Below are 25,192 nucleotides of genomic sequence, written 5' to 3' on the forward strand. Positions count from 1 at the left end.
GTCTCCAAAAGGAAGGAAGAGAGGGGGGAGAGAAGGAGAGAGAAAGGAAAGGAGGGAGGGAGGGAGGGAGGGAGGGAGGGAAAGAAGAAGCTGACAGCTCCATGTCGGCCTCTGTCATTTCTTCAGAAGTGTCAGAGGGGTCTTGGCCCTCTGCCTGGGGACCTGAGCCCCTCTGCATTTCACCTGGCCAATTACCAGATGCCTCAGTTGCTCTTGGATTTGGGGTTGGGAGTTTGGCTAAGCATGTGGCATCTGGAGAGATGAATCCCCAAACCTGGGGGAACAGAGTGAGGTGAAAGGGGGAACCCCTTGGAATGCAAGAAAACTTTGGTGTGAGGATTTGAGTGCAGGAGCCCAAAATTCCTCACTCCCACTCTGTTCCAGGCTCAGGACACTAGCAACAGAGGAGCCCAGGAGTGGGCTACATGGAACTATCTTTTTGTTTGGTTTTGTTTTGTTTTTGTTTTTTCGAGACAGGGTTTCTCTGTATAGCCCTGGCTGTCCTGGAAGTCACTCTGTAGACCAGGCTGGCCTCGAACTCAGAAATCCGCCTGCCTCTGCCTCCCAAGTGCTGGGATTAAAGGTGTGCGCCACCACCGCCCGGCTACACGGGATTATCTTTAAGAACACATACAGAGCAGGATGGGGCAACTGCCTTACCCCTAGGGACCCCTGGAGTCTGCAGTCACTCCCTGCTGCCCCCACCTGAACCCTTGATCCCAGCTCTGCAGCCCCCGCAGCTTCCTGTTTGCCCACTCTGTTTGCCCAGCCTCAGGAACAGAGCTGATCCTTGAACTCTAAGTTCCACATCGCCAGCAAAAGCAAGCAGTGACAGGGCCAGGCTGAGCTTATCAGTCTCCCGGCCCAGCCCCTGCCCACACACATATATATATAGGTCAGGGAAGAAGAGCTGGACACCCAGACTGTTAGAGAGCTCCAGGGAGGTAAGTCCTACCGTAGGCTACGCTAGCTCCCCAGGGCCGCCCAGCTGAAGCTCCGCTGTCCAAACCAATACCATGGTCAGCCAGCACCTTTTCCCACTCTAGAGAATTCTTCCACGGGCTTGAATGTGTGTAGAGCCTCTCCATGACAGTGCCTCCCTTCAGCCCAGCCCTCCTCCTCCTCTTCCTCCTCCTCATCCCCCTCCTTCTTCTTCAGGTCACCCACACCCTTCAGGATGAAAGCTGTGGTGCTGGCAGTGGCTCTGGTCTTCCTGACAGGTAGGTGCCTCTTGGCCTCCGTGGTCTACCTCCCTGGGCAGAGAGAACAGAATTCCCACTGCTCTCCTCCCTGACTGCAAGTCTGACATTTCAGCTCAGGCCCCAGCCAAGAGCTGACCTAACATGGGTCTCCCCTCCATCCCCAGGGAGCCAGGCTCGGGTCTTCTGGCAGCAAGATGAACCCCAATCCGAATGGGACAAAGTGAAGGATATGGCTACTGTGTATGTGGAGGCGGTCAAAGACGGCGGCAGAGAATATGTGTCCCAGTTTGAATCCTCCGCCTTGGGCAAACAGCTGAAGTAAGGAAGGACCTAGCATGGGGCCTGGAGCAAGGCAAAGGCTGTCCATCCAGGGTGGGCAGAGAGACCTGTGAGAAGATGCTATAACTGAGCTGGCTAGACCTTCACCTGCTTTCCTACCAGTGAGGCACTAATGGCAGGTTCCGATGAAGGTCTAGGGATGGGATCCATCTGGCTGTTTGGGTAACCAGAGGCCCTCATTCAGCCTATGAGTGCAAAATCCCTTTTCCCTAGTAGCCCCCAGTACTGGTCAGACAGCACAAAAAATGAGACTGGCCTCGCAACCGACACCAACCGCATCTGTGTTCTTGGTGCCTTAGACCATATGTACAGAGGGATGGGGGGAGGCAGGGAATTAGAGGGTTGAATGTTCAGGAAGACTAGGATCATAGCAACTGCACATTTGGGGACAGGTGGCACCCAGGCCTGACCCCAGGTATCACGTGCTTCGATCTGCAGACCAGGGGCAGTGCAGGATGCACTGGTAAAGGAATCTGATTTACCTGGGGCCATCTCTCAGTCGCTCTCTCCCCCTCTAGGCTGAATCTCCTGGACAACTGGGACAGTCTGGGTTCAACTGTTGGTCAACTGCAGGAACAGGTGGGCCCATTGACTCGGGAGTTCTGGGAGAAACTGGAGAAAAAAGCAGATGGGATAAAAGAGGTGATGAATACGGAGCTGGAGGATGTGAAGCAGAAGGTGCAGCCCTTCCTGGACGAATTCCAGAAGAACTGGCAAGAGGAGGTGGCACTCTACCGCCAGAAGGTAGAGCCTCTGTGCGCAGAGCTGCATGAGAGCACGCGCCAGAAACTGCAGGAGCTGCAAGAGAAGATGAGCCCTCTGGCCGAGGAGTTTCGCGACCGCATACGCATGCGCGTAGACTCGCTGCGTGTACAGCTAGCGCCCCACAGTGACAAGATGCGGGAGCACCTGGCCCAGCGTCTAGCTGAGCTCAAGGACAACCCTACCCTGATCGAGTACCACACCAAGGCCCAGGACCACCTGAAGGCAATTCGCGAGAAAGCCACACCCGCGCTGCATGACCTGAGCCATAGCCTGATGCCCATGCTGGAGACACTTAAGACCCATGTCAAGAGTGCGGTCGACAAGGCCAGCGAGACTCTGTCCTCCTGGTGAGGCGCCCGCCTTCACTCCCCACCCCTGCATTGGCTTTCTTACAATAAATCTTTCCAAAGTGGAATAGCTTCTTTCTTTGGGGGACATAGGGAGGGCACTAAGGGGACATCAAGGGACATGGGACATGTACTTCAGTGAGGATTTCTTTATACGAGACTTCTCAGCTCTTCAAGCTCACTCAAGCTGGGCACCTGGCTGGTTTACAGTATGAGACAGGATCCCTTCCTAAGAAGGCTCAGAGGGAAATGGATGGTCAGGCAAAGCAACAAGGGACCCCAAAAGGGCCCCACAGAGGCTCAGACCACTAGTGCTGTAACCCAGGTTGGGAGTGGCTGGGAATAGGACTGGCTTTGAGAGGACTGGTTTCTTATGCTAAAAGTGTTTTCCTGGTGGGGTCCACAGGGTACTGAATAGGAGTCTTCCATTCCCTAGAGCCAGGATTCCTCTAGGAGCCATAGAGACTTGAATTATTGGGTGGCTGCTAATAAAATGCCTGGAGCTTAACCTGCTCGCAGTCGCTCACCCCAAACCTCTCAGCAAACAATTCCCTTTGACCTTTCCCTCTGCACACCCACACAGTGGTTTCCTCATCCAGAACCTGGCGGGCTGCAGCCGCTCTACCTGACAGCTGGGTACAAAATCAAACAAACAAGCAAAAAAAAAACAAAACAAAACAAAACAAAACAACCCACTTCGGGGTGTTGATCATCACACATTTATTAAAGAGACCTTCATATCCGTGTCTAAATCCTGAAGAATGGCCTGTAAGTCCACATCAGCTGGGGAAGCTGAGCTGGGAGGTCCAAAGTTGGTCACTGCAGGAAAGGCGGGTCAGGATGTGTTGTTCCTTCTTTAAAAAAACCTTTATTACATTGAGCTGGTAAGGTGGCTCATCAGGTAGAGACACAGAAGCCTGAGGACCTGAGTTCAGTGCTTGGCAGACACACACACACACACACACACACACACATCCCACAAATATAAATAAGGTTAATTTAAAATATTTAAATTTGGCTGGGCGGTGGTGGCGCACGCCTTTAACCCCAGCACTTGGGAGGCAGAATCAGGCAGATTTCTGAGTTCGAGGCCAGCCTGGTCTATAGAGTGAGTTCCAGGACAGCCAGGACTACACAGAGAAACCCTGTCTCGAACCCCCCCCCCCAAAAAAATTTTTTTTCTGTATTAGACTTATTTAGTGTGTGTGCGCTTGTGTGTGCGCTTGTGTGTGTGTGTGTGTGTGTGTTCACGTGCCACAGAACATGTATGGAAATCATCAGAGGCCAACGTGCAGATACCTCTTCTCTTTTTCCACCCTGTGGGTCCCAAAGATCAAACTCAGGTCACCAGGATCAGTGTAGCAAGTGCCGCTATTAGCTAAGCCATCTTGCCAGTCCTTATTTATTTACCTTTGTAATCATTTTATTTGGAGACAGTGTCTCCAGTAGCCCAGGCTGGAAGAGATGAGCTCTGATCTTTCTGCCTCCATCTCCCAGGTACTGGGGGTTACAAGGATGACCCACCACTGTTATTCTGTGCTGAGACTCAAACCCAGAGCTCTGGGCACGCTAGGCAAGCAGTCTACCACCTGAGCCACATGCCAAGCCCAGGCTGATCGTTATTTAGATCAGCCTGCTATGGGCACCCACAATTATTTTTTTTAAAAAAAAATATTTTTAGGTGTACCCAAGCACTCATGTTTATGAGAATGAGGATGCATGCAGAAAGACTCTCACTCCAACAGTCTTTCTCTCATCTGGCCCCTCTTCATGCCTGTGTTGGTATGCAGGCGGTCTTCAGCCATCTGGAGAGTCTTTCTCCATCTCCGGTGTATCTTCATGAGCCCCTGGATACAGGGGCAGGTTTTTAAATCCACAACCACGAGGATCCACATTAGACATTAAGCCAGGTTTGGGTAGGAAGAGTTCCAGGTGTGGAACACTGAGACTTCCGGCTCATGGCGGACAGGAAGAGAAACCCCTGTTGGATTTCCAGAGAGAACATAGTCCAGTCTGCTAGTTGTACCAATGCAGTCTGGACAGGAGCCTCCAACACCTGGCAGAGGCTTTTCCCATGCCAGCAAAGTGGAAAATGGAAAGCCCTGCTGTGTGCTTGGTCTTGAGACAGGGCAGCCACTGGCACTCTCTGAACATTGGTCTTTCATTCTATAATGTGCAAGACCTATTTTGTGACACCGGGTCTCTTTGAAGTGAGTGTTTAGGGGTGGTAGAAACATAATAAGCAGTCCCTTTGGGAGTCTGAGGACACTGGGTCTCCATTCCAGTCTAGGAGGTGACCCAGTGTAGCTATCACAATGAGGACTGTTTGCTAGGGGCGTGCAGATGCAAAGCCTTCTGCTTTTAGACGCTACCATCCCACTTCCATGACAAACCTTCAGCGGAGGGGCAGATTGTACCCACTTTATTCGTAAGAAATGGAGGGAGCGACGATGCAGTGGGGTTGAGACTTATCCAACCAGCCTCCTGGCCTGCCTCCTTCCTTTCAGCCTGTTTAAAGGGGCCAGGCAGCCTGGGCCCTGCAAACCAGCTGCACAGGTTTGGTGATCACATATGACCTTAAGCCTGGAGGTGACATGAAAGTGCTAGCTAGACAGATACTACACTCCAGTCCCACTGGCCATGCTGTCCCACACTCGACAGGGTTAGCACAGATTGTAATTGCGAGTCTGTTACACAATTTGCTCTTTCACATAAACCCATCAAATCAAGTGGGGAAGCAGAGTTAGTCCGACTTACAAGGGAGGAATCACCCCAGAGACCACTAAAGAGATAGATGATCTACAGTCCCAGGCCCACCCACTCAACAGGTCTAGCTCATTCCCATGCCCAGACATCAAGGCACATGGGACACCCACTTGTGGCGGCTTCTTATCCAGATTTATTAGCTTGTTTAGTCGAGGTCTGGGGAGGGGTGAAGACATGAGAATATACTTTCCCCTTACAGCAACCTTCAGGGGCCACCTGGCAGGCCTAGGAGTCCAGCAGGATGGATAAACAGGCACATTTGGAACATAGACATCTCACGGCTCAGTTGGTTGGTCCTCCTCAGGCATAGAATCCCAGAGGCCAGTGAACTTGTCAGTAAACTTGCTCCAGTAGTCTTTCAGGGATCTGAAGCGATTGTCCATCCAGCCCCTGGGGGTTAAAGCAGTAAGAGGCATCCATAGGGGAGGGTGTGTGAGAGGATCCTCTGTAATCAGCTAGACCCAGGACTGCACCCAGGGCTCCACTGACCCCCTAAGCCACCAGCACCACCCTACCTAGCACCACCCCAGAACCACCTGCAGCTACCTCCCAGAGCGGAAGAGATGGTGAAGGAGCACCCTAAGAAACCCCACCTTCATCAAGTTTGGATCAGACCCTCATTGCCTCCCATCTAATCTCCTCTCAGGCCTGAGGCATCAAACCCTGGGGAGGTAGATACTAAGGTCAGCCTGCCTTTGTAGTCCATACAAATAGTAACCTTGAGGCAGCCCATTTGTGGCTGTAAGTGGGTGGGGCAGAAGGGGGCCAGTCTCTCATTTGAAACATTACTGGATGGCTTTTAAGCTGTGCGATCTAGGCCAGGTTACCTAACTCTTTATCTTTTGCAAAACTGGGTATGTAATATCCTCCCGAGAGCCTGTTCTGGGGAAGGGACTGTCAATATCGTTTGCTACATAGATAACTATAAAATGTCAGCCAAAGCCATTGGCCAGAGTGTGATGTTTCATAGTGGGCAAGATGCCTAACTAGACTGAGCCCAGGGATGGGAAACAAGGCAGACCCCCTCATCCCCCAGCCCCCACTCCCCCCACCTGACTCCTTACTTCTGACCCCTACCCCCTGCATACAAGCAGAAACCAGAGCAGGCAGGCCTCCCAGAGTGTGCCCTCTTCCCTGTGCTCAGAGAAGGAAACCTGCAGCAAGGCTAAATGCTCCTCAGACTGCTCTGAGGAGAAGCACAAGATATAGTGGAAGCCTGCTTGCCCTGCCTGTCATCTTAGTCACAGCATCCAGCAAAGGCCCCATGAGGGACCAGAGGCTTAGACAGGTCCCAGGCCCTGGTGGGCCATAGTCTCTGTGCCAGGGTCTTAGCACCAGGGCAGGAGAGGAGAGGACACAGGAAAGGAAGCCAGTGTGCATACCTGGTCACCACAGCTATGTCAGATGTCTGCATGCTGCTTAGTGCATCCTGGACCGTCTTGGAGGCCTGCTCCATGTAGCCCTGCATAGAGCCCAGCAGCAAGGATCCCTCTCCCTCATCAGCTCCTGCAACAGAGCAGAGTTGAGCCATGTCAGCCCTCAGCTCCTGTCCAGCCACTGCTTATCAGGGCAGGGTCCCCAGACCAGCTCACACAGAAACCCCAGCCCCACTCCCACCAGCTTACGGGCAGATGCCAGGAGAGCCAAGAGGGCCACAACGAGGAGCATCCGGGGCTGCATGGCACCTATGCACCTGAGAGAGACCATCTTGTGAGAGGGAACTGTGGGTCTGTCACATCTAGGCACTTCCCTAGAGAATGCCATAGCCCCTGGGCCATGAATCCCAAGCCTTTTCTCCTATTGATATGGGCTCTCAGACAGAGAACCACAGGAGACCCAGAGCCCCAGATAAGGTGGAGCATAGAGCGAGACACCTACCCATTCTCTGCCCTGATATGCTAAGAAACAACAGGTTTCTTCTCTCTAGGCCTCAGTTTTTCAGTCTGGGGGAAGCATAGATACCAAAGACTTCTAATAGCTCAGGGCAAGCCAAACGAGGGACAGCATGACCCAGTTCCAGTCAGCTCTGCCACTACCCAGTGCAAGGCTTTTGCTCCAGTGGTCTCCCTTTCCTCAGCTTCTAGCCCTCCCTCACCCACCAGGAACCCAAGGGTTGAGGCCATGAAGCCCAAGCCTCCTGTGGGCTAGCTAGCTGGGTGGCAAGAGCTTCCTCCAGTTCTTTGTCTCCTCGGCCTCCTTCCTCTCCTCCCCAGGGGCATTACCTGGAGTAGCTAGCTGCTTCTAGGGACAAAACTGAGCAGACAAGCAGGAAGGCCTCTGACCTGTTTTATATTGGCTCCAGGATGGAACAGCAGGCACAGAAGGCCCAGTGAGCTGGTCAAAGGTCACCTGCTGAGCAGTCCAGACCAGAGCCTGAGGCAGGGAGACCATGCAGCCAGCTGCCAGAGGAGTTGAGAAATCCCTCTGAGATTGTCCATGCTTTTCACGCCCACCTCCACAACCAAGGGATCAGCTACTGGCTCACCTAGATAAGGCTGGTGAGACAGGAAAAGACAAGGGACAAGCCTTGGACCTCAGGCCCACTTTAGCTCTTCACACTTGACTATCCAGACCCATCTCTCCCACCCAAAGCCCAAACAACAGCCTGGAGCCAGTGACAGGCTCCTTCACAGAAGCCACCTGAAAGAAAGCCTTACAGTAGAAAGGAATGGGGAATCTGTGGTGCAGCATGGAACAATGGCAGAAGTCGGGTGGGAGGTGACAGAGTGAAGGTCACATGCCCCCACCCCACCTTCACCTCAGGCCTCCAGTTGTGGCTGTGTTCCCAATAGTCTTCTCTGCTGTAGGGGGTTAGTGAGAGAAAGACAAAGGTCACATGAAACCTAAGGCCTTGCCCCTCCCCCACCTCCTCCACAGGCCTCTTCTTGCCCTCTGGACTTAGTAACCCTGAGATAGGAGCAGGGCCCATGGCTGGATGATATCTTACCCCAACATAAACCCTGGTTGTGAGAATCTACAAGCAGCAAGGTACAGAGAGGCCATTCACAAAGAAGGTGAGGATGAAGAAGGCACTCGGGGGCAACTAAGATGTCCCCTGAGCTAGGACTGAGACCCACAGCCTAGTCAGGCAGCATCAGAGGACATTGTCTTCTGGATGCAAAGACTTTGGAGCCAGGAAATCCCAGGTTTGGGGTTTTTTGTTTGTTTATTTGGTTGGTTGGTTTTAATTCTTTAATTCTTTTTTTTTTTTTTCTTTTCTTTTTGGAGACAGTGTTTCTCTGTGTAGCCCTGGCTGTCCTGGAACTAGCTCTGTAGACGAGGCTGTCTTTGAACTCAGAAATCTGCTTGCCTCTGCCTCCTGAATGCTGGGATTATAGGTGTGAGCCACTATCTGGCAAAATCCTAGATTTAATGCTACCTTTGGGATTGGAAAAATAGGCCAGTTGGGTAAAATGCTTATCTTGTAAGTAGGAAGACCATAATTCAATCCCCAATACCCATGTACAGCGTAAGTGTGGTGATGTCCCCTTGTAATCCCAGCACTGGGGATAGGAAAATAGGTAGCAGGCCAGGAGTTGATAGCCAGCCAGTGTAGCTTCTTCAGTGAGCCCCAGATACCACTGAGAGACTTGGTGAACAGCTCTTGGAGAATAATACCTGGAACTGACCTCTGGCTCCACAGGTGTGCACGTCACACATGCCTATGCACTTCACACAAACACATTAGCAAGGGATGCCTTTGACACTGACTCACAGGGTCTGTGGTCAGATGTCAACAGGATGGGACACTGATTTCCCAGAGTATAGAGAAACACAGCAGCTGGCTCAGGGAAGGACTCAGTTTCCCTACTTCCCAAATGCTGACAGCCTAGTCAGAAGCAGCAGGAGGTTTCCATGCAGAAACGGGGGCTTGCTGTACGCAGCAACCTCTCTGAACGAAATCTCAGCCTGAGAAAAGAGCCTGGCTCTCCCCTCTGCACTCTCAATCTCTGTCTTTGGCTGAGACTCGAAACTCATCTATCAGAAATTCATTCTTTTGATGTAAGACTGTTGTCTGGTGTAGCTATGAGAGCATTTGCTTATGAGTCCAGCACTCAGGAAAACCATGTTGGAGGTCAGCTTGGACTACATAATGTGACTCTGTCTCAGAACAATTTGTTTTCTGGTAAAATGTAAGTTGTCCAAATTATCTAACTTAGACATTACTCATTCCATTTTATGGCTAAAAAAACCAAAGGCCCAGTGGGGTGAAGGCCTGCTCAACACATACCACCCAGCAGTGGAAAATCTGGATCTCAGCACCCGAGCTGGTCCTCGGCACCCATTTATACCTAAGCTTCCTCTGAGAAAAGTCCTTGGTGAAGCTGCACTGTGTGTGGCAGAGGGAGCTGCTACGTTCGTTTTTCTTCTCAACTGTTTCTTGTTCCCGGGCAAAGGCCAAATAAGGATCAGATCCCAATCTGGGGTGTGGTACCAAGCCCTTGGCCCTGAGAATGATGTTAACAGGCTGACTGGGTAATTTCCCATTGGTAGGGAGGGTCTGATAAGCCTGCCATCTCCCCTGTATAGAACATGGTCACTGAATCAAGAAAAATCAAAAGATACCAATAGAGAGTTCCAGGCATGTGACACTTCGCAGCACAGAGAACTTAGGTGTATGAACCCCACATACTCGCTGGCATGCAGGTGATACCTTGGAACCTGGGTTCTGGAACTTAGTCCCTTCTAAAACACTTGTGCCCTCTCGGCCATAGGAGGCCTCTTGGTGGCTTTCCGGCCTAAGGTCCTCTTGAGAGAGGACCTTACAGACCCAGTGCCATGGAGGAATCAGCAGTGGGGGAGTGTCATAATTTCTTTTCCTGTTGCTATGATACAATATCCTGATGGGAACAAAGTGAGGGGTTATCCTGGCTCCCACGTGGGGAGTCATGGTGGCAGGAACTTGAAGCAGCTGGTCACATCACATTTACAACTAACAGCCATTTACAACTAAGAGCCATGAGATGTCAGTTCTCAGCTCAGCTTGCTTTCTTCATTGTGTATAGCCTGGGATCCTCCCATCCAAAGGCACCCCCCCCCCCAAATCAGGTGATTCAGGATTCTGTCAAATTGACAGTTAAAATTAACCACCACAGTGTGGAAGATGTCTTCAATGTTTGGGCTGAGAATGGCCCTCAGGAGTGAATTGCCATCCTGTTTCTGGCTAACAGCAGGTTGGGTACATAAGAGTCCCAGGGCTCTATTCGGATCCTGTATGGACAGAAAGAGATGAGATACAGCTATCAGCCTTACTGGCCATGAGCTCTGTATGAGCACAGGCGAGGAGACTGAGGATCAGACAGAGACGTGAGGCCAAGACCATTTGATCCTCTGTGTCCAAGGCTGGCTATAAGGTAGCCTGTTCTTTTCCCCTAAAGCTGAGACATGGGGTTCTCATTTTGCCTCAGCCTCTATGCAAATCACCAGCAGGTACATATGAAGTATGCCCCAGTCTTGGAGAAGTCAATATGACAATTTGTGACATGCCAGGAGGCGGTACAACCTCCCTGCAGGGGCTGGTGCCTACGTGAGTGCTGGACACACATGTGTGCACGATGTCCCAGTCTCTTAGCTCAGAGTCAAGTTCTGTGCCCATGGACAACTCAGATATATATGCATATCAGACAGTCCATCACTGGCAACCATTCTTGAACAAATTTAGGTAACACAGGTCTTCTCAGAGAGGGTACGAATGGGCAAGTACCTCTGGACCTGTCCCACGCTGATAGCACCTGGTACTCAGCTTGCAGGTCCAAGAGGTGGGGCTGTAGCTCAGGTGTCCTACGTGACTCGTCCCCCATCAGTTCTGACCTTTGGGCCCAGCAAAGGCTGGACCAGGCCTGATTAGACAAAGCAAAATGAAGATCAATGAATGGGTCAATGGTACAGAGAGACAAACCTTTTGAGGCAAAACATAGCTAATATTCAATGAGCACCTACGGGAAGCCAGATTATCTCACAGAATCTTCGAAACCAAGGCTCATCCAAAACCACACAGCACATACTGTATGGAGTTCAGATGCAAACGCAGGGAGTCGACTCCAGAGCCTGGACTCAGAAAACACTGAAAAACCACCAAGATGACTCAGTGCACAAGGTCACCCGGCCTGATGACATCAGTTCAATACCCTGGAAACCAAACAGTAGGAGGAGAGGACATTTCCAGTTCTCATCTGACCTCTAGTCATGTGTTGTGCTGCATCCTCACCCCCCACCAAATATTAGTAAATAAAAAAGATTATTATTATCATTGTTTTTGCTTTTTTGAGACAAGGTTTCTCTGTGTAGTCCTAGCTTCCTGGAACTCACTTTGTAGACTAAGCTGTCCTTGAACTCACAGAGACCCACCAGCCTCCACTTCCTGAGTATTGGGATAAAAGGCGTGCACCACCACACCTGGCATAAGTTAAATTTTTAGAACTCACTAAGCATGGCTGCTCTAGGAAGAAGTGAGCTCCTGGCCACTCGGGGAAGCTAGAGCAACGTGAGGAGCAGTGCAGTGTAGTGGGACCCAGAAGAGGAGGGTAGGTGTTCACCTGTCTTCAGTCCCATGAGACAAGCCAATCTGGACACTTTTTTTTTTTTTAAATGGATGGCAACACAGCAAACCAGATTGGGCACAGTCGTGGTCTATTCTAATGGCTGTCATTTCACAAATGCTGTCTTGTGTACAGCAGTCAATGGGACAGTATAATGGGTGCCATCATCTAGTCCCTGGTGTGGTCCACCAAGGCTCCACACTGACCGCAGCCTGGCATCTTTCCTGTGGCTATCTTCTGCAATTGTATGTGTGGACATATTTGGAGTCTCAGTAGGAGGTCAAAAAACTCACTTTCCACAGTAGTGTCTGTCACCTTCTTTGGGGGGGGGGAGTTTGAGGAGAAAGAGAGAGAGAGAGAGAGAGAGAGAGAGAGAGAGAGAGAGAGAGAGAGAGAGAGGGCATTCTGTATGGAGGCTCTTGCATATGGCTGGGGACAGTGGGACAGCAATCAAGCCTTAGCTAGCCCCACTCTCTCACTTTTGCCTCTAGCCCACTTGGTGACCCTCTGAGGGAAAGAGTGGCTCTCCCTCTGCCACCATCAGAAGAGGGTCGTGTTCTCTCCTACCTTCCTATAATTTCAGCCCTTACTCTGGGATAACCCTCCCTCCCCCCCCCCACACACCAATTTCACAAGTACCACATATTTTAATGTAACAAACTACACATTATTCAAAGGAGAAACTTGAAGCTTCGGATAACTAGACGGAGGTGACCTAACTTGACAGTCATGAGACACAAAGCACACTTATGATTAACTCCTTTGATCCTGGGTTCTGATCCTCTCCTGACCAAGGGAGTCACAGACACCTAAATTGATGGTCACTGCTTGCTGCAGCCCCGTGCCATCTCTGGGCCTGGTACAATTTCTGTAGCTGATGTTCTGAGACAGAGTTAGGGTTGCTGTCAGCTGTCAGAGTGGAGGCTGTCTCATTGCAGTGGAGAGAGGAGACCTGGACCTTGTTCTCCCAGACTGGCACAGACCCAGGGCTGCCAACAGAGCCCTTGGGGCCTCAGTTCTGCTCAGGGACTCCCCTAGATTCCCAGGCTGGCTCCTCCTGGAGCTTCTGGGTATCCTTTCCAGCCTCTTGGACAGGGTGGAGCCAACCCAACAAGACTGCTTCCTTCTGCTGCCTGTGAGCTGTCAGCTTCCACGTTGTCTTAGGGTCACTAAAGTCCAAGAGGCCTCCTGGGAGTGTGTCACCCTCCAACGTGGAGTCACACTGGGGAGGAGGCGGGGAGAGAGGGCTGGAGGGGCTTTAAATGAGTGGCTGGCCTTGCCTGCAGTCAATCTTCACTGCAATACAGGTGAATCGTTTCTTCTGACTCTAGGAAACATCCAGTGTAGCTGAGACTGTCGCAGCCCAGTGAGGAGCCCAGGATGTTCCTGAAGGCGGCGGTGCTGACCCTGGCCCTGGTGGCCATCACCGGTGAGTAGACATTGCTCTCCAGCAGTTGTAGCGTATGAGAGGTAGCAAGAAAAGCCAGCTCCAGAACTGGTGGACAGCTCAGGGCAGCCTTGCGTTTGTCCAGCAGCTCATGGGAGAACAGGCCTTCGTTCTCCCTGGCACCCGTGCTCCCTGGGTTATCCCAGGAATGGGGAAATAGTTTGGGTTCTCCAAACTCCAACATCATCCAGTTCAGAGCTGAGGCAGAGGGACCGGGAGGAAGATGCATCCTCATAAATTACTTACCTTCTGCTCTCTGCCCAGGCGCCCGGGCTGAAGTCACTTCAGACCAGGTGGCCAATGTGATGTGGGACTATTTTACTCAGCTGAGCAGCAATGCCAAGGAGGCCATGGAACAGCTTCAGAAGACAGATGTCACTCAGCAGCTCAAGTAAGTGGATCAGTCTGCAAGGCTAGGCCTTCTTGAAGCCCATAGCTGTCCTCAGAGGTGGGACACCAGCCCTTGGAGTCCTTCTGTCCTCACTAAAGGAGTCTTGTCTCCGTGGACCTAGATCCTCCCTATAAACAGGGAAGCTGGACCCAGGGATCCATCCCTATAGTACCTTCCTATCTGCATGTGCTAGAGATCGGTATATAGCCAAATCCCATCACAAAGTCTTGGTAGAAAGGACATGAGCTGCCTGGGCAAACAGGGGAAGGGAAGCTGGTATTTTGGGGGACACACTGAGCTCATGCAAGGACATCAGACCCTGTGCCACTGGAAGACATGTGTTGCACAATGTGACCATGGGCTGAGAGGGATGTCAAAGTCCAGTCCCATTCTTTATCCACAGGAAAGGAGAGCAAACTTCTCGTCACATGGTGGGTAGATAAGGATGCAGAGGCTCAGCAGAAACCTTGCAGATAAAACTCCAAAGGCAAACTAATCCTAAGAAATTTCCTGAAAGCATGACCTACCCCAAGGGAGGGCCAAAGGGACAAGGTGGGGGGTCTCTGTTCCCATGGACACACTCCTGACCTAGGCAGGTGTATAGAACTAAGCGTTCTACAAGCGTATCTAATGGTGTTTTCTTCTCTCCATCCTTTCCCTGAAGTACACTCTTCCAGGACAAACTTGGGAACATTAATACATATGCCGATGACCTGCACAACAAGCTGGTGCCCTTTGCCGTACAGCTGAGTGGGCATCTAACCAAGGAAACCGAGAGGGTGAAGGAAGAGATCAAGAAGGAGATGGAGGACCTTCGTGCCCGCATTATGCCCCATGCCAACACAGTAAGCCAGACGTTTGGTGAAAACATGCAGAAGTTGCAAGAGCACCTGAAGCCCTATACCACAAACCTGCAAGCTCAGATCAACACACAGACCCAGGAAATGAAGCTCCAGCTGACCCCCTACATCCAGCGCATGCAGACCACGATACAGGAGAATATGGACAACCTGCAGGCCTCCGTGATGCCCTTTGCCAACGAGTTAAAGGACAAGTTTAACAGGAATATGGAAGAGCTCAAGGGGCACCTAAACCCCCGGGCCGACGAGCTGAAGGCCACGATCGACCGGAACCTGGAGGATCTGCGCAGGAGCCTGGCCCCTCTTGCCGTGGGCGTGCAGGAGAAACTCAACCATCAGATGGAGGGACTGGCCTTCCAGATGAAGAAGAACGCAGAGGAGCTCCAGACCAAGGTCTCCACAAATATCGACCAGCTGCAGAAGAATCTGGCCCCGCTGGTGGAGGATGTGCAAAGCAAGCTGAAGGGCAACACGGAAGGGCTGCAGAAGTCTCTGGAAGACCTGAACAGGCAGCTGGACCAGCAGGTGGAGGAGTTCCGGCGCACTGTGGGGCCCATGGGGGAGACGTTCAACAAGGCTCTGGTGCAGCAGTTGGAGCAGTTCAGGCAGCAGCTGGGTTCCGATTCGGGGGACGTGGAAAGTCACTTGAGCTTCCTGGAGAAGAGCCTGAGGGAAAAGGTCAGCTTCTTTATGAGCACCCTGGAGAAAAAGGAGAGCCCCGATCAGCCCATAGCCCTTTCCCTCCCGGAGCAGGTCCAGGAGCAGGAGCAGCCCAAAACTCTGGAGAGCTGAGCTGTCCCTGGTGCCCTCAGCCCATCACAGCAGCAGACACCTGCCCTGCCCCACCTGTCTGTCACTCTGTCCCCAAGCACTTCTTGTACCAGTTTGAGGACACATGTCCTGTGGGAGATGATGCTTCATCTCACTACTCAATAAAGCAACTGAGAAATTAGCCTGTCGGGTTGCCCTGCAATTCCTTGGGGGCTGGCCTGAGGTGGGGAGGAAATCAATGCTTGGCAAAGCCGAGCAGCATCTGGCATGAACTGGGGGATATGGAGGTAGGGCCAGCAATGAGCCTGTGGGTGGGTCAGGGGGTTGGTGTGCTAGAGAGGAAAATTCAGAAAAGATACCACTATCAGAAAACAAAACATATCCCCCTTCCAGCCGTTTAGCCAGCAAACAGTTATCAAATGTCCTCCAGGTTCCAGTCAAGATTCTGAGCATCAGTCAAAACAGCCTTTGTTGCATTGTGTGCCTGGAGGTTGGGTTTCATGCTGACAGGGACACTTGGAGAACAGCAAGATACAGTCCCTGACTTTAAAGAATTAACTGTACAGCAAGTCGCTTCTTTGTGTGTGTGTGTGTGTGTGTGTATGTGTGTCACGCGCATATTGATTTTATTGTAACAAAGCAGCTTGTACACTTCAACATTTAAAGTGAACATCTTTTTCCTTCCAGTGAAAATCAAAAAGAGGAAAAAAAAAAAAGAAAATAAATTAAAAATAAAGTTACAATAGAGAATGTCAACTCCAAATAAAACCCTACAGGTTCTGCTGATTCTCCCATTGTGTGGCAGGGCTCAAGTCATCATCAGGAGAGAATTTTATTTTAAAAGTGTCACCTTAAACTGCAAGGATGTCTGTTAGCCATCACAATTAAACATGCCAAAGGAGAAGCCATGTTGTCAGATGCCCACCTACCCCTTCCCCCTACACCTCAAACCCACCCTTGTTCACCATCTATATCCCCCCTTTTTACTTTTTTTTTCTTTTTATTAAACAAGAGAAAGTAGACAGTTATGTGTTGGTAAATGCTAACTGTCTGCATTCACATAGAGACACAGTGTAATCTCTGAGCCCAATACACAGAGAAAAGAAAAAAGCTAGAATTCTATACACTACTACCCAGGGGTCTAGCACCCTCCAGCCCCCAGCAGAGCCAAGGGAAATGGAGGGCTTTTCTTTTTTCTCAACAGAGCATGGTGGTGGTGTTGAATCCACAAGTTTTTGAGACAAGAAAGGATAAAAATGAATTTAGGACAGAAACGTGGAGATTCTTTTCTTGCTGTATTTTGCTCAAAATATTTTCCCCCAAATTAGTTGAAAACCATGAAGTTGAGACCTCAAAAACAGGGTGACTGAGCACAGAGGGACAGGGCGGAAAGGACTGCAACTTGCTCCCAGGGACTGGAGAAAATTAAAAAATAGAAAATAAAAAAGAAAGTTGGAATCCGTCAATCTTCTGTGCTAGTCATCCTCGCCTCCATCCTCCTCTCCTTCATCAATATCTTCCAACCCTTCTTCCTTCTTTTCCTCCTCCTCCTCCTCTTCCTCTTCCTCCTCCTCTTCCTCCTCCTCTCCCCCCTCCTCCTCCCCCTCCTCCTCCCCCCCTCCCCCTCCCCCCTCCTCCTCCTCCCCCTCTCCCCCTCTTCTTCCTCTTCCTCTTCCTCTTCCTCTTCCTCTTCCTCTTCCTCTTCCTCTTCCTCTTCTTCTTCCTCTTCTCTTCCTCTTCTTCTTCTTCTTCTTCTTCTTCTTCTTCTTCTTCTTCTTCTTCTTCTCTCCTTCTTCATCATCCATATCAGGACCCAAATACTACAGCAAGGGATTTGGCCAAATATCATCTTTGATGACCTCTCCTAACTCGTCAGCACCTGCATCAGCATGGTCAGTAAACCAGGCTAAGAAGCTCTCCGGCTCTTCCTGCTGTCTCTTCCTGCTGGCCTTATTCTGCGTTTAACTTGAGCGTTTTGTCAAATCCTTTCCGGATTTCCATTTGATTTTGGTGGACTTTGAAGACGGGTCACCACTGTCATTCAGATGAAATTCTTTGGAGAGAACTTTATTTTCAAAGAAAGGATTTTCATCAAAATAAACACCTATTCTGTAACCTGATTTAATGTCTTCAAATCCTGTCACTTCAACTCTAGTCAAACAGTGCAGAGCCTCCTTGTCTTCCTCCCCAAGCGGTGCAGACACTTGTGGATGGTTGACAAATGTTGTCACCCCGAAATTTGGGATTTTGGCGATCAATTCTGACCTCTTCTGAAAAAATGGTTGGTGGAGTTTGTTATATTTTTGTTCTACTTTCAAAATTTCCTCACTGGCTTGTTCAGTAATTCTGTCTATTTCATTTTGTACTTCATCAATATATTCAATTGCTTCTTGCTGTTCTTTTTCTCCCTTAGGCAGGCCCGGAGAGGCCAACTTGTCCTCCAGCTTCGGGGCAGCAGCCGGTCTGGGTTTCTTGGGCTAAGGCAGGATGGCAGATTGCTGCCATGGCCGGAAGACAGAGGCCAGAGCCCCAATGTTCATAGCAGGGAGAAACTCGCAGGAACTGGCAAGTCGCTTCTTGTATGTGTCTGTGCCTTTGTACTTATTTATACAAAGGTAAGCCATTCTATCCCACTGTAAAGTATTCATGCTTGCTAGAGAATTTTCTCCACCTATGGATAAACCTGTTGACTCCAGAGTCGTATAATAGATGCCACAGGATATGAACCAGTCTTGGCAGCAAAGGTGGAGCAGGTGCTGGAGCTTGCAGAGAATCCTGGCATGCTCTGCCCAGGAGCCTCCTGATGGACGGCTTGCCTGTCTATGACAGAACTGGTGGTTGCTGGGGCTAAGAGATGAACCCATCAGAGGACCCAAATGGCTTTCAACCACAGGTGGCTGCAGTCTCTGGAATGAATTCTCCCCTGCCCTTGGAGACTTAGAGCCTCCCCAAGGAGGGGGTCTCAGAGTAGAGCTAGTTCAGGGGTTCCTCCCAAAGGATTTCACATACTGGCTGTAACCTCTGACTCAGGTCTGCAAGTCACACCCCTCTGCCTCAGAGCGGGTAGAGTCCCCCTGGGATGAACTGGAGCATGCTGTGGGTGGTCCCAGCTGCTCTAGCCTTCTCCTTCCCTTCCGAGGCTTCCTCTGGGTGTCATAAGCCCAGGCCTGGGTTTGCATCCTAGTTTCCAGATACCTACTGGGTAATTTGGGGCAGGTAACAAAACCTGTTTTGGAAAGGAAAAATGAGGAAAATGGGGCCAGAGTTATTCAGGAGGTATGATGGTGCCAGCACTTAATACAATTATAATAACAATGTAAATACTAAACAAGTGTGTGTGTGTGTGTGTGTGTGTGTGTGTGTGTGCACGTGTGCTGTGCTGCCCTAGTGTAGCAGACACCTAAGAAATGTCCTCTTTTGCTCACATCCCCAGACACCAGATCCAGGCCACCAAACACTTCGAATCCCCCCCTGCCCATGCTAACCTCAGCCGATTGGGCCAAACTGTCACAGTTGCTTCCACTTATGACCCCTAGCAGGGAAGACACAGGTGACCAGGTGATCAGGTGACCAGGTGACCACGTGATCACACTCAGCAAGGATACCTGACAGCAGGAGTCTGGCTGACTGGCTTTAAGAAATGCTTGCTTAGAACCCTGAGGCACTAATAGGAGACAGGACAAAGGCTAGTTGGTGTTCTGAGCTGGTCTGGAAGGTTCTGGTAGATCCTTAGGTGAGCTCTGCCTCTCAAAGCTCCTGAGTCTCCCAGACCCTTGTTCATAGTACAAATCCTGAGGACCCCTGAGCTCTTTCCTGCTGTCTCTAGGACTGTCAAACACATTTCCTAGGGTCCTGCCGTACTCCTGGTTTCTCGGAACGAGGGCATACTTGCTTACTTTTTCTTGATCCAGGATGTCACTCCTGGCCTCCAGTCTTTTAGGTCACTGCTTTCTGCTTCTTTAGGTCACATGCTTCTGGGTCACAGCATTGCTTTTGGCTGCTTTAATGGACTGGGTATTCCTGTCCCCTCAAATTCATGTATTGAAGTGAACACGTGTGGTGCATGCGTGCGTATTTGGGTGGACGGTTGCATGTATAGGTCAGAGGAGAACCCTCAAGAAAACCACTTGTTTCCTTTGGGATAGGGTCTCCCATTAGCCTGGAGCTCACCAATTAGGGCTGACAGGCTGAGCAGTGAGCGACAAGGACCCACTTGCCCAAGCCTCCCTGAAATGAATGTTTGAACCATTCCTAACATCCATGTGATGCTGTCAGGTCAAGTATGGTGGCACATGCCTTTAATTCCAGCACTCAGAAGACAGAAGCAAGTAGATCACAATGAGTTCAAGGCCAGCCTGGCCTACTGGGGAAATTCCAAGCCAGCCAGGGCTATATATAATGAGACCCTATCTGAAACAAAAACAAAGAAACAAACAAAAGAGACTGCTTCAGATTGGTTTATTTTACCTCCTATTGTTGCTATTCAGAGATGTGTAAACCAACTGTGGCCCCTAGGTCTTTTCAAATGTCCTATGAGGAAAACTCCCCTCCAGATTCAGCTGGCTCCCAGCCAGAAATGATAATGAAGGCCTCAACCCAGTATCAGGTTTCCCTCCCCTCTACCAGTAAATGGGTCCTGGACGCAGGACAGGAGTGGAAGTATCTCAGGTGGAAAATGACCTAGATGCCACTGTCAGGGCAAAGAGACACACTAGTAAAATTGAGAAGATGGCGTCAGCTTAAAGGAGAACTGAGAGGCAGTTTAAGGGAAATCAGAGAGAAGCAGGGAACACTCGGCTGCAACACAGGGCATGGATGGGCTCCTTCTGAGAGTGCCAGAGTAGAAAACAATTTCATCCAATTGTGTGCGGTGGCGGCTCACACTTTTAATCCCAGCACTCGGAGGCAGGCTGGGAGGCAGCAACTTTGTGAGTTCAAAGCCAGCCTGGTCTACAGAGTGAGATCCAGGACAGCCAGGAACTACACAGAGAGACCCTGTTCCCTACACACACACACACAAAGAAAAAGAAGACAATCATTGCAAAGAGACTCAATTTAGGCTTAAATCTTATATTCTCTTCCTTTAATTTTAAAACTACATTTATTTGTGTGTGTGTGTGTGTGTGTGTGTGTGTGTGTGTGTGCATGTAAGCCATGAGCCTCTCCCAGACTTGCCCCTGGTGGTCTATAAGGATTGTGCGTGGTTTGAAAGTATACACATGACCTCTTTATACTTCTAGTCATTGATTTGACCTAAAGAAACTCTAATGAGTCTCAATTATTCCCACGTGCTTTAGAAGCTTCAAGCGTTAGATGAGACATAACAACTTCCAACAATGCAAATAAAAGGCGGGAAGTTAAGGTTAGATTAGATTAATAGGTCTTCTTCTGGTTTTTTTTTAAAGTTTGCAACAAAAAATAATTTGTGTTCATTAAAAAAAAAAAAAAAAAAGAGCTGCTATCAGGAGCGGAGGCCTTTGGGAGAGGGTGAGGTCTTTAAGAACAGGATTGGAATTCTCACTTATGGAAGGATCCCCATGGAAAGTCCTCCTTGCTTCTAATGTCAGACATAGCTAGACAGCGCCATCTATGAGCCAGGAGGTGGCCTCCACCAGATAGCTGATTGCTGGAACCTGTGTCATGGAGAGTCATGGGCTATGGGAGATAAATGTGTGTGTGGGCGAGAGAGAGGGATGGGGGCGGCGGGAGAGAGAGCAGACAAGCAAGCCGGGTCTATTTGCTTATTATCATTGTGAAATTCGTGTTTCTATGAGCCTCCGTGTCTATGGTATTTTGTTAGAACAGGCTGAGTAGGTTTCTGACAACAGCTACCCAGCTTCCGAAAGTTCCTTGCCTTGCCTGGGGAATTTCCCTTTGAGGAAGTTTTGGTTTCTGGGTTCTTGTTTTGTTTTTTTGTTTGTTGTATGTTTTTTGAAAAAGGGTCTCGGGTATCCCAGACCGGTCTCAAATTTGCTATGTAACCAAAGATCACCTTGAACTTCTGATCCTCCTGGCTCCATGTCCCAAATGATGGAATTACAGATGTGCGCCATCACCTCTGGCTCTCTGGTGAGTTTTATTTTTAATTTTCTTATTTACACATTTATTTGTTTGTGCATTGGTTGACTGATTGTGTATGTGTGTATGGACACACGCACCTGAGTATATGCATAGGTATGTATGTGTGCACTCCAGCCCTGGTATGTATGTAAAGGTTTGAGGACAACTTTCAAGTATGGGTTTTCTCCCTTTACCATGAGGGAGCTGGAGATTGGACTCAGGTAATCTGACTTGACAGCAAACACCTTTACTTGCTGAGCCATCTCCCTTTTGAGGGAGGTCACCTGTGACTCCTAGTATAGATGCCAAACAGCGGCCTCTTACAGCCTGGTATGGTGTTGCAGGCCAATACTCCTAGAATCAGGAGGCTGAGGCAGGAGGATTATGAGTTTGGGGCCATACTGGACTTCACAGAGAGAACCAATGTGGAAGGTAGGAAGGAATGAAGGGAGGGAGGGAATGGAGGAGGGAGGAAAGGAAGAAGAGAAGAGGGGAAGGAAGAAACTAAAGAAAGGAAAGAAGGAAGGAAGGACAGGAGGAGGAGGGACAGAGAGGTGGCATAGCTCTCCAGTGGTGTGGTTTATGGTGCCAACAGCTAGATTTTTCTCCTGCTTTCCCTGATGCTGCTTTTCTAAGCTATGTACTCCAACTTTGCAGAATATTTGAAAACTTAGTTCAGTCAATTCAACTTTGGCTCAAATCTTCCAGCACAGGGGTCCATGGATAGCAAATAAGAGCCTCACCCCACACGCCTACCCATTCTTTCTTTGGGAGTCCCACATGCCTTGGCCTTTGGAAGCCATAGTCTCTTCTCTGCCCGCACAAGTCATGCTGGCCTGTTGGCAGGAAGCTCAGTCCTCAGCAGATTGGAAGCTCCTCAGGGAAAGAGCCATCCTCCTTGTGCTAAGACAGTGACTGGATTTAGCTTCTCATAGCCCAGGTAGGCCTAGGTCATCTCTAGCAGCTAAATCACTGGACAAATGGAAAGTGACATCTGTCTGGGCTTGGGTGACCAGTCCCATCTGTCCTGTTCAGGGACCCTCTGACAGCTGCTCTTAAAATTTCCATGAGGTCCTGAGTCCAAGGGGAAAGGAGGGTAGTCTTGATATGGGTCTAAGAACTTCTGTGATTTTTTTAGAGAGAGAGAGAGAGAGAGAGAGAGAGAGAGAGAGAGAGAGAGAGAGACTCTAGAACAGCTTGGCCCTGAACTTGCCTGTAGCTAAGGATGACTCTGGAATACTGATCCTCCTCCCATCCCCCACCTACCACATTCTGAGATTATGTCTGGTTTATCCAGTGCTGGAGCCTGAACTTGGAGTCTTGTGTATGCTTGTCAATCACTCAACTGCTGGAGTCACATTCCCAGCTTTGTTATTATATTTGAATGTGTGATGGTCTGGCTCCATAGTCCAGAACAGCCTTGAACTCCTGGCCCAAGGGTCAGCCCCTAAATTCTGGGATTACAAATGTACATCGCCATTCTCAGATTAAATTTTTATTTATGAAATATATATCCCAAAGATTTTTAAATTAAAGATATGTTGACAATTACATAGTACTTGTCGCCATGATGTCCTGCCTCGCCACAGGTCCAAAAGTAACAGGCTAACTGGCCTTGGAACCTCTGAAACCCTTAAAGAAAACAAACCGTTTTGTTTTGCTTTTCGTTATTAGGTTGATTTATCTTGGGGTATTTGTAATGGTGACAGAGAGCTGATGAACACAAGATTGTATTCGAATGTGACAGCCTAAGACAGTGAAGAGACTCTTAAGGCAGTGAAGAGACTCAGTCAGAGAACACTGTTAAATAGTGCGAGTTGGGTGCTGAACAGGAGACCCTGAAAAATGGCCGGAAGGAGATTTGAAATCCAGAGGGCTTCAGCAGGCCTTTGGAGAGTACAGAGGGAGGAGGGGTTGAAGAAGGGGAAATGAAGTCCAAGAGAAAGCTAACCACACTTCTGAGATTGCCGGTGAGAAATGCCCACTAGCAAGGCCTGTGGGGTTTTCTTCTGGTGACAAAGCCAATTCTCGTTCACTAATGTGAGGTGCTTCTGAAAAACACTTATCTGTGTTAAGTGAGTTGTATAATCCTTGTAACAGACGGCAACCTCAGTGGTGAAGAGGAGAGGTAAAGGCTGTTGGGTCCCTGGGGGTGGACCTGGGATTCGAACATGCGATATACCACTTTTCTGTTAGCTGCCAAGCTGTGACAGTGAAATCTTCACAGATGAGTAGGGACACTCCCGTCTAAGGGGCAAGCTTGGGTCCCATCTCATCATGTGCCAAGCCCAGCATCAGGCTTTCATAGGAAAAATGAAGCCGGAAGCTAAAGGAGCGGCTCCCGGGACTCTTGTGAGGAGGAGGGGGTTTCCATTTTTATTTTATAAATTTCTAAAACATTGGATTTTTTCCCTGTTTTTATTTATTTATTTATTTATTTATTTATTTATTTATATCCCAAATGCTCTCCCCCCACTCCCCCTGAAGAGTTCCACCCCTCCCCTTTGCCTCTCCTCTGAGAAGGTAGTCCTTTCCCAGGTACCCCCCAACCCTGGTGCATCAAGTCTTTGCAGGATTAAGCACATCCTGTCCCACTGTGGCCAGACAAGGCAGCCCTCTGCTACATATGGAGGGGGGAGGCTCAGACCAGCCTGTGCTTGCTCTTTGGTTGGTGGCTCAGTCTCTGGGATCTCCCGGGGGTCCAGGTTAGTTGACACATTCTGTGGGGTTTTCCTGGTTTTCCGAGACAGGGTTTCTTTAAGGATCCCTGGCTGTCCTGGAACTTGCTCTGTAGATAACACTGAGTTCAACTTGTGGGATTTAAAATGTGAGCCACCACCACCCTGCAAACATTAGAATGTTTTCAAACAAGATTGATTTTTATTTTCTGTGCATGAGTATTTTCCTTGCGTGCGTGCGTGTGTGTGTGTGTGTGTGTGTGTGTGTGTGTGTATCACATACGTGCTTGGTGCTCACAGAGATTTGAAGAAGGCATCCGATAGCCTTGAACTGGAGTTACAGACGGTTGGGAGGCACCACGTGAGTGCTGGGAGCTGAGCCCAGGTTCTCTGAAAGAGCTGCAAGTGCTTTTAACCTCTGAGACATCCTTCCAGACCTGGACAATGGAAAAATTTTTTTTTAAGATTTATTTTTGTTTTATGTGTATGAGTGTTTTGCCTGCATGTGTGTATGTGTACCACATGTGTGCCTGGTGCTTTCAGAGGTCAGAAGAGGGCGCCAGGTTTTCTTGAGCTAAAGTTACAAACACTGTGAGTCACCATGTGGGTACTGAGAACCAAGACCAGGTCTTCAGCAAGTACTGTTAACCACTGAGCCATCCTTCCAGCCTGAGATTTGGGATATAAACATGAAGTTTTGTACTACTTTTTCTTTCCTTCCTTCCTTCCTTCCTTCTTTCCTTCCTTTCTTTTTTTTTCCTGTTTTTTCGAGACAAGGTTTCTCTGTGTAGTCCTGACTGTCCTGGAACTCACTCTGTAGACCAGGCTGGCCTCGAACTCAGAAATCCGCCTGCCTCTGCCTCCCAAGTGCTGGGATTAAAGGTGTGCGCCACCACTGCCTAGCTGCGTGTGGTCTTGGGAGAGGAGCTAGACAGTACACATGGGAATGGATAAGGGTAGGAGGTTCCTTTTCCACAGCCATGGGGAAATCACTATCCCAGCTGGAGGAAGACCTTTCAGTGTAGCT

At 49.6% G+C, this 25,192-nt stretch overlaps 3 protein-coding genes and 1 pseudogene across 3 annotated transcripts; 2 read left to right on the forward strand and 2 right to left on the reverse strand.

Moving 5' to 3' along the window:
* The first annotated feature begins 849 nt into the window (after nucleotides 1-849).
* Apoa1 (apolipoprotein A1) lies at nucleotides 850-2,721 on the forward strand. The gene is made up of 4 exons (XM_076925024.1): nucleotides 850-944; nucleotides 1,159-1,220; nucleotides 1,367-1,520; nucleotides 2,060-2,721. The coding sequence occupies exons 2-4, from the start codon at nucleotides 1,178-1,180 to the stop codon at nucleotides 2,655-2,657; spliced, it is 795 nt and encodes a 264-aa protein (XP_076781139.1). The 5' UTR covers nucleotides 850-944; nucleotides 1,159-1,177; the 3' UTR covers nucleotides 2,658-2,721.
* A 2,808-nt stretch (nucleotides 2,722-5,529) lies between these two features.
* Nucleotides 5,530-7,733, reverse strand: Apoc3 (apolipoprotein C3). Its single transcript, XM_076925026.1, has 4 exons — nucleotides 7,642-7,733; nucleotides 7,045-7,112; nucleotides 6,802-6,925; nucleotides 5,530-5,809 (listed from the first exon to the last, which is right to left on the reverse strand). Exons 2-4 carry the CDS (start codon nucleotides 7,097-7,099, stop codon nucleotides 5,695-5,697), a joined length of 294 nt encoding a protein of 97 aa, XP_076781141.1. The 5' UTR covers nucleotides 7,100-7,112; nucleotides 7,642-7,733; the 3' UTR covers nucleotides 5,530-5,694.
* Nucleotides 7,734-12,941: 5,208 nt separating this feature from the next.
* On the forward strand, nucleotides 12,942-15,608 carry Apoa4 (apolipoprotein A4). The gene is made up of 4 exons (XM_076925025.1): nucleotides 12,942-13,093; nucleotides 13,290-13,387; nucleotides 13,670-13,796; nucleotides 14,461-15,608. Exons 2-4 carry the CDS (start codon nucleotides 13,339-13,341, stop codon nucleotides 15,446-15,448), a joined length of 1,164 nt encoding a protein of 387 aa, XP_076781140.1. The 5' UTR covers nucleotides 12,942-13,093; nucleotides 13,290-13,338; the 3' UTR covers nucleotides 15,449-15,608.
* Nucleotides 14,610-18,291, reverse strand: LOC143439139 (protein SET-like; annotated as a pseudogene).
* Between the last annotated feature and the right edge of the window lie 6,901 nt (nucleotides 18,292-25,192).

The sequence above is a fragment of the Arvicanthis niloticus genome, chromosome 26, assembly GCF_011762505.2.
Source record: "Arvicanthis niloticus isolate mArvNil1 chromosome 26, mArvNil1.pat.X, whole genome shotgun sequence".
In the NCBI taxonomy this organism is placed as follows: domain Eukaryota; kingdom Metazoa; phylum Chordata; class Mammalia; order Rodentia; family Muridae; genus Arvicanthis; species Arvicanthis niloticus.

Excerpts from the sequence above, each read along its gene's own strand:
- Apoa1 (XM_076925024.1), top strand. The coding sequence starts at position 1,178 with ATGAAAGCTGTGGTGCTGGCAGTGGCTCTGGTCTTCCTGACAG. Across the intron at positions 1,221-1,366 it reads GGCTCTGGTCTTCCTGACAG|GGAGCCAGGCTCGGGTCTTC; the intron begins GTAGGTGCCTCT and ends CTCCATCCCCAG. Across the intron at positions 1,521-2,059 it reads GCCTTGGGCAAACAGCTGAA|GCTGAATCTCCTGGACAACT; the intron begins GTAAGGAAGGAC and ends CTCCCCCTCTAG.
- Apoa4 (XM_076925025.1), top strand. The coding sequence starts at position 13,339 with ATGTTCCTGAAGGCGGCGGTGCTGACCCTGGCCCTGGTGGCCATCACC. Across the intron at positions 13,388-13,669 it reads GGCCCTGGTGGCCATCACCG|GCGCCCGGGCTGAAGTCACT; the intron begins GTGAGTAGACAT and ends CTCTCTGCCCAG. Across the intron at positions 13,797-14,460 it reads GATGTCACTCAGCAGCTCAA|TACACTCTTCCAGGACAAAC; the intron begins GTAAGTGGATCA and ends CTTTCCCTGAAG.
- Apoc3 (XM_076925026.1), bottom strand. The coding sequence starts at position 7,099 with ATGCAGCCCCGGATGCTCCTCGTTGTGGCCCTCTTGGCTCTCCTGGCA. Across the intron at positions 6,926-7,044 it reads GGCTCTCCTGGCATCTGCCC|GAGCTGATGAGGGAGAGGGA; the intron begins GTAAGCTGGTGG and ends GCTCTGTTGCAG. Across the intron at positions 5,810-6,801 it reads GACATAGCTGTGGTGACCAG|GGGCTGGATGGACAATCGCT; the intron begins GTATGCACACTG and ends TTTAACCCCCAG.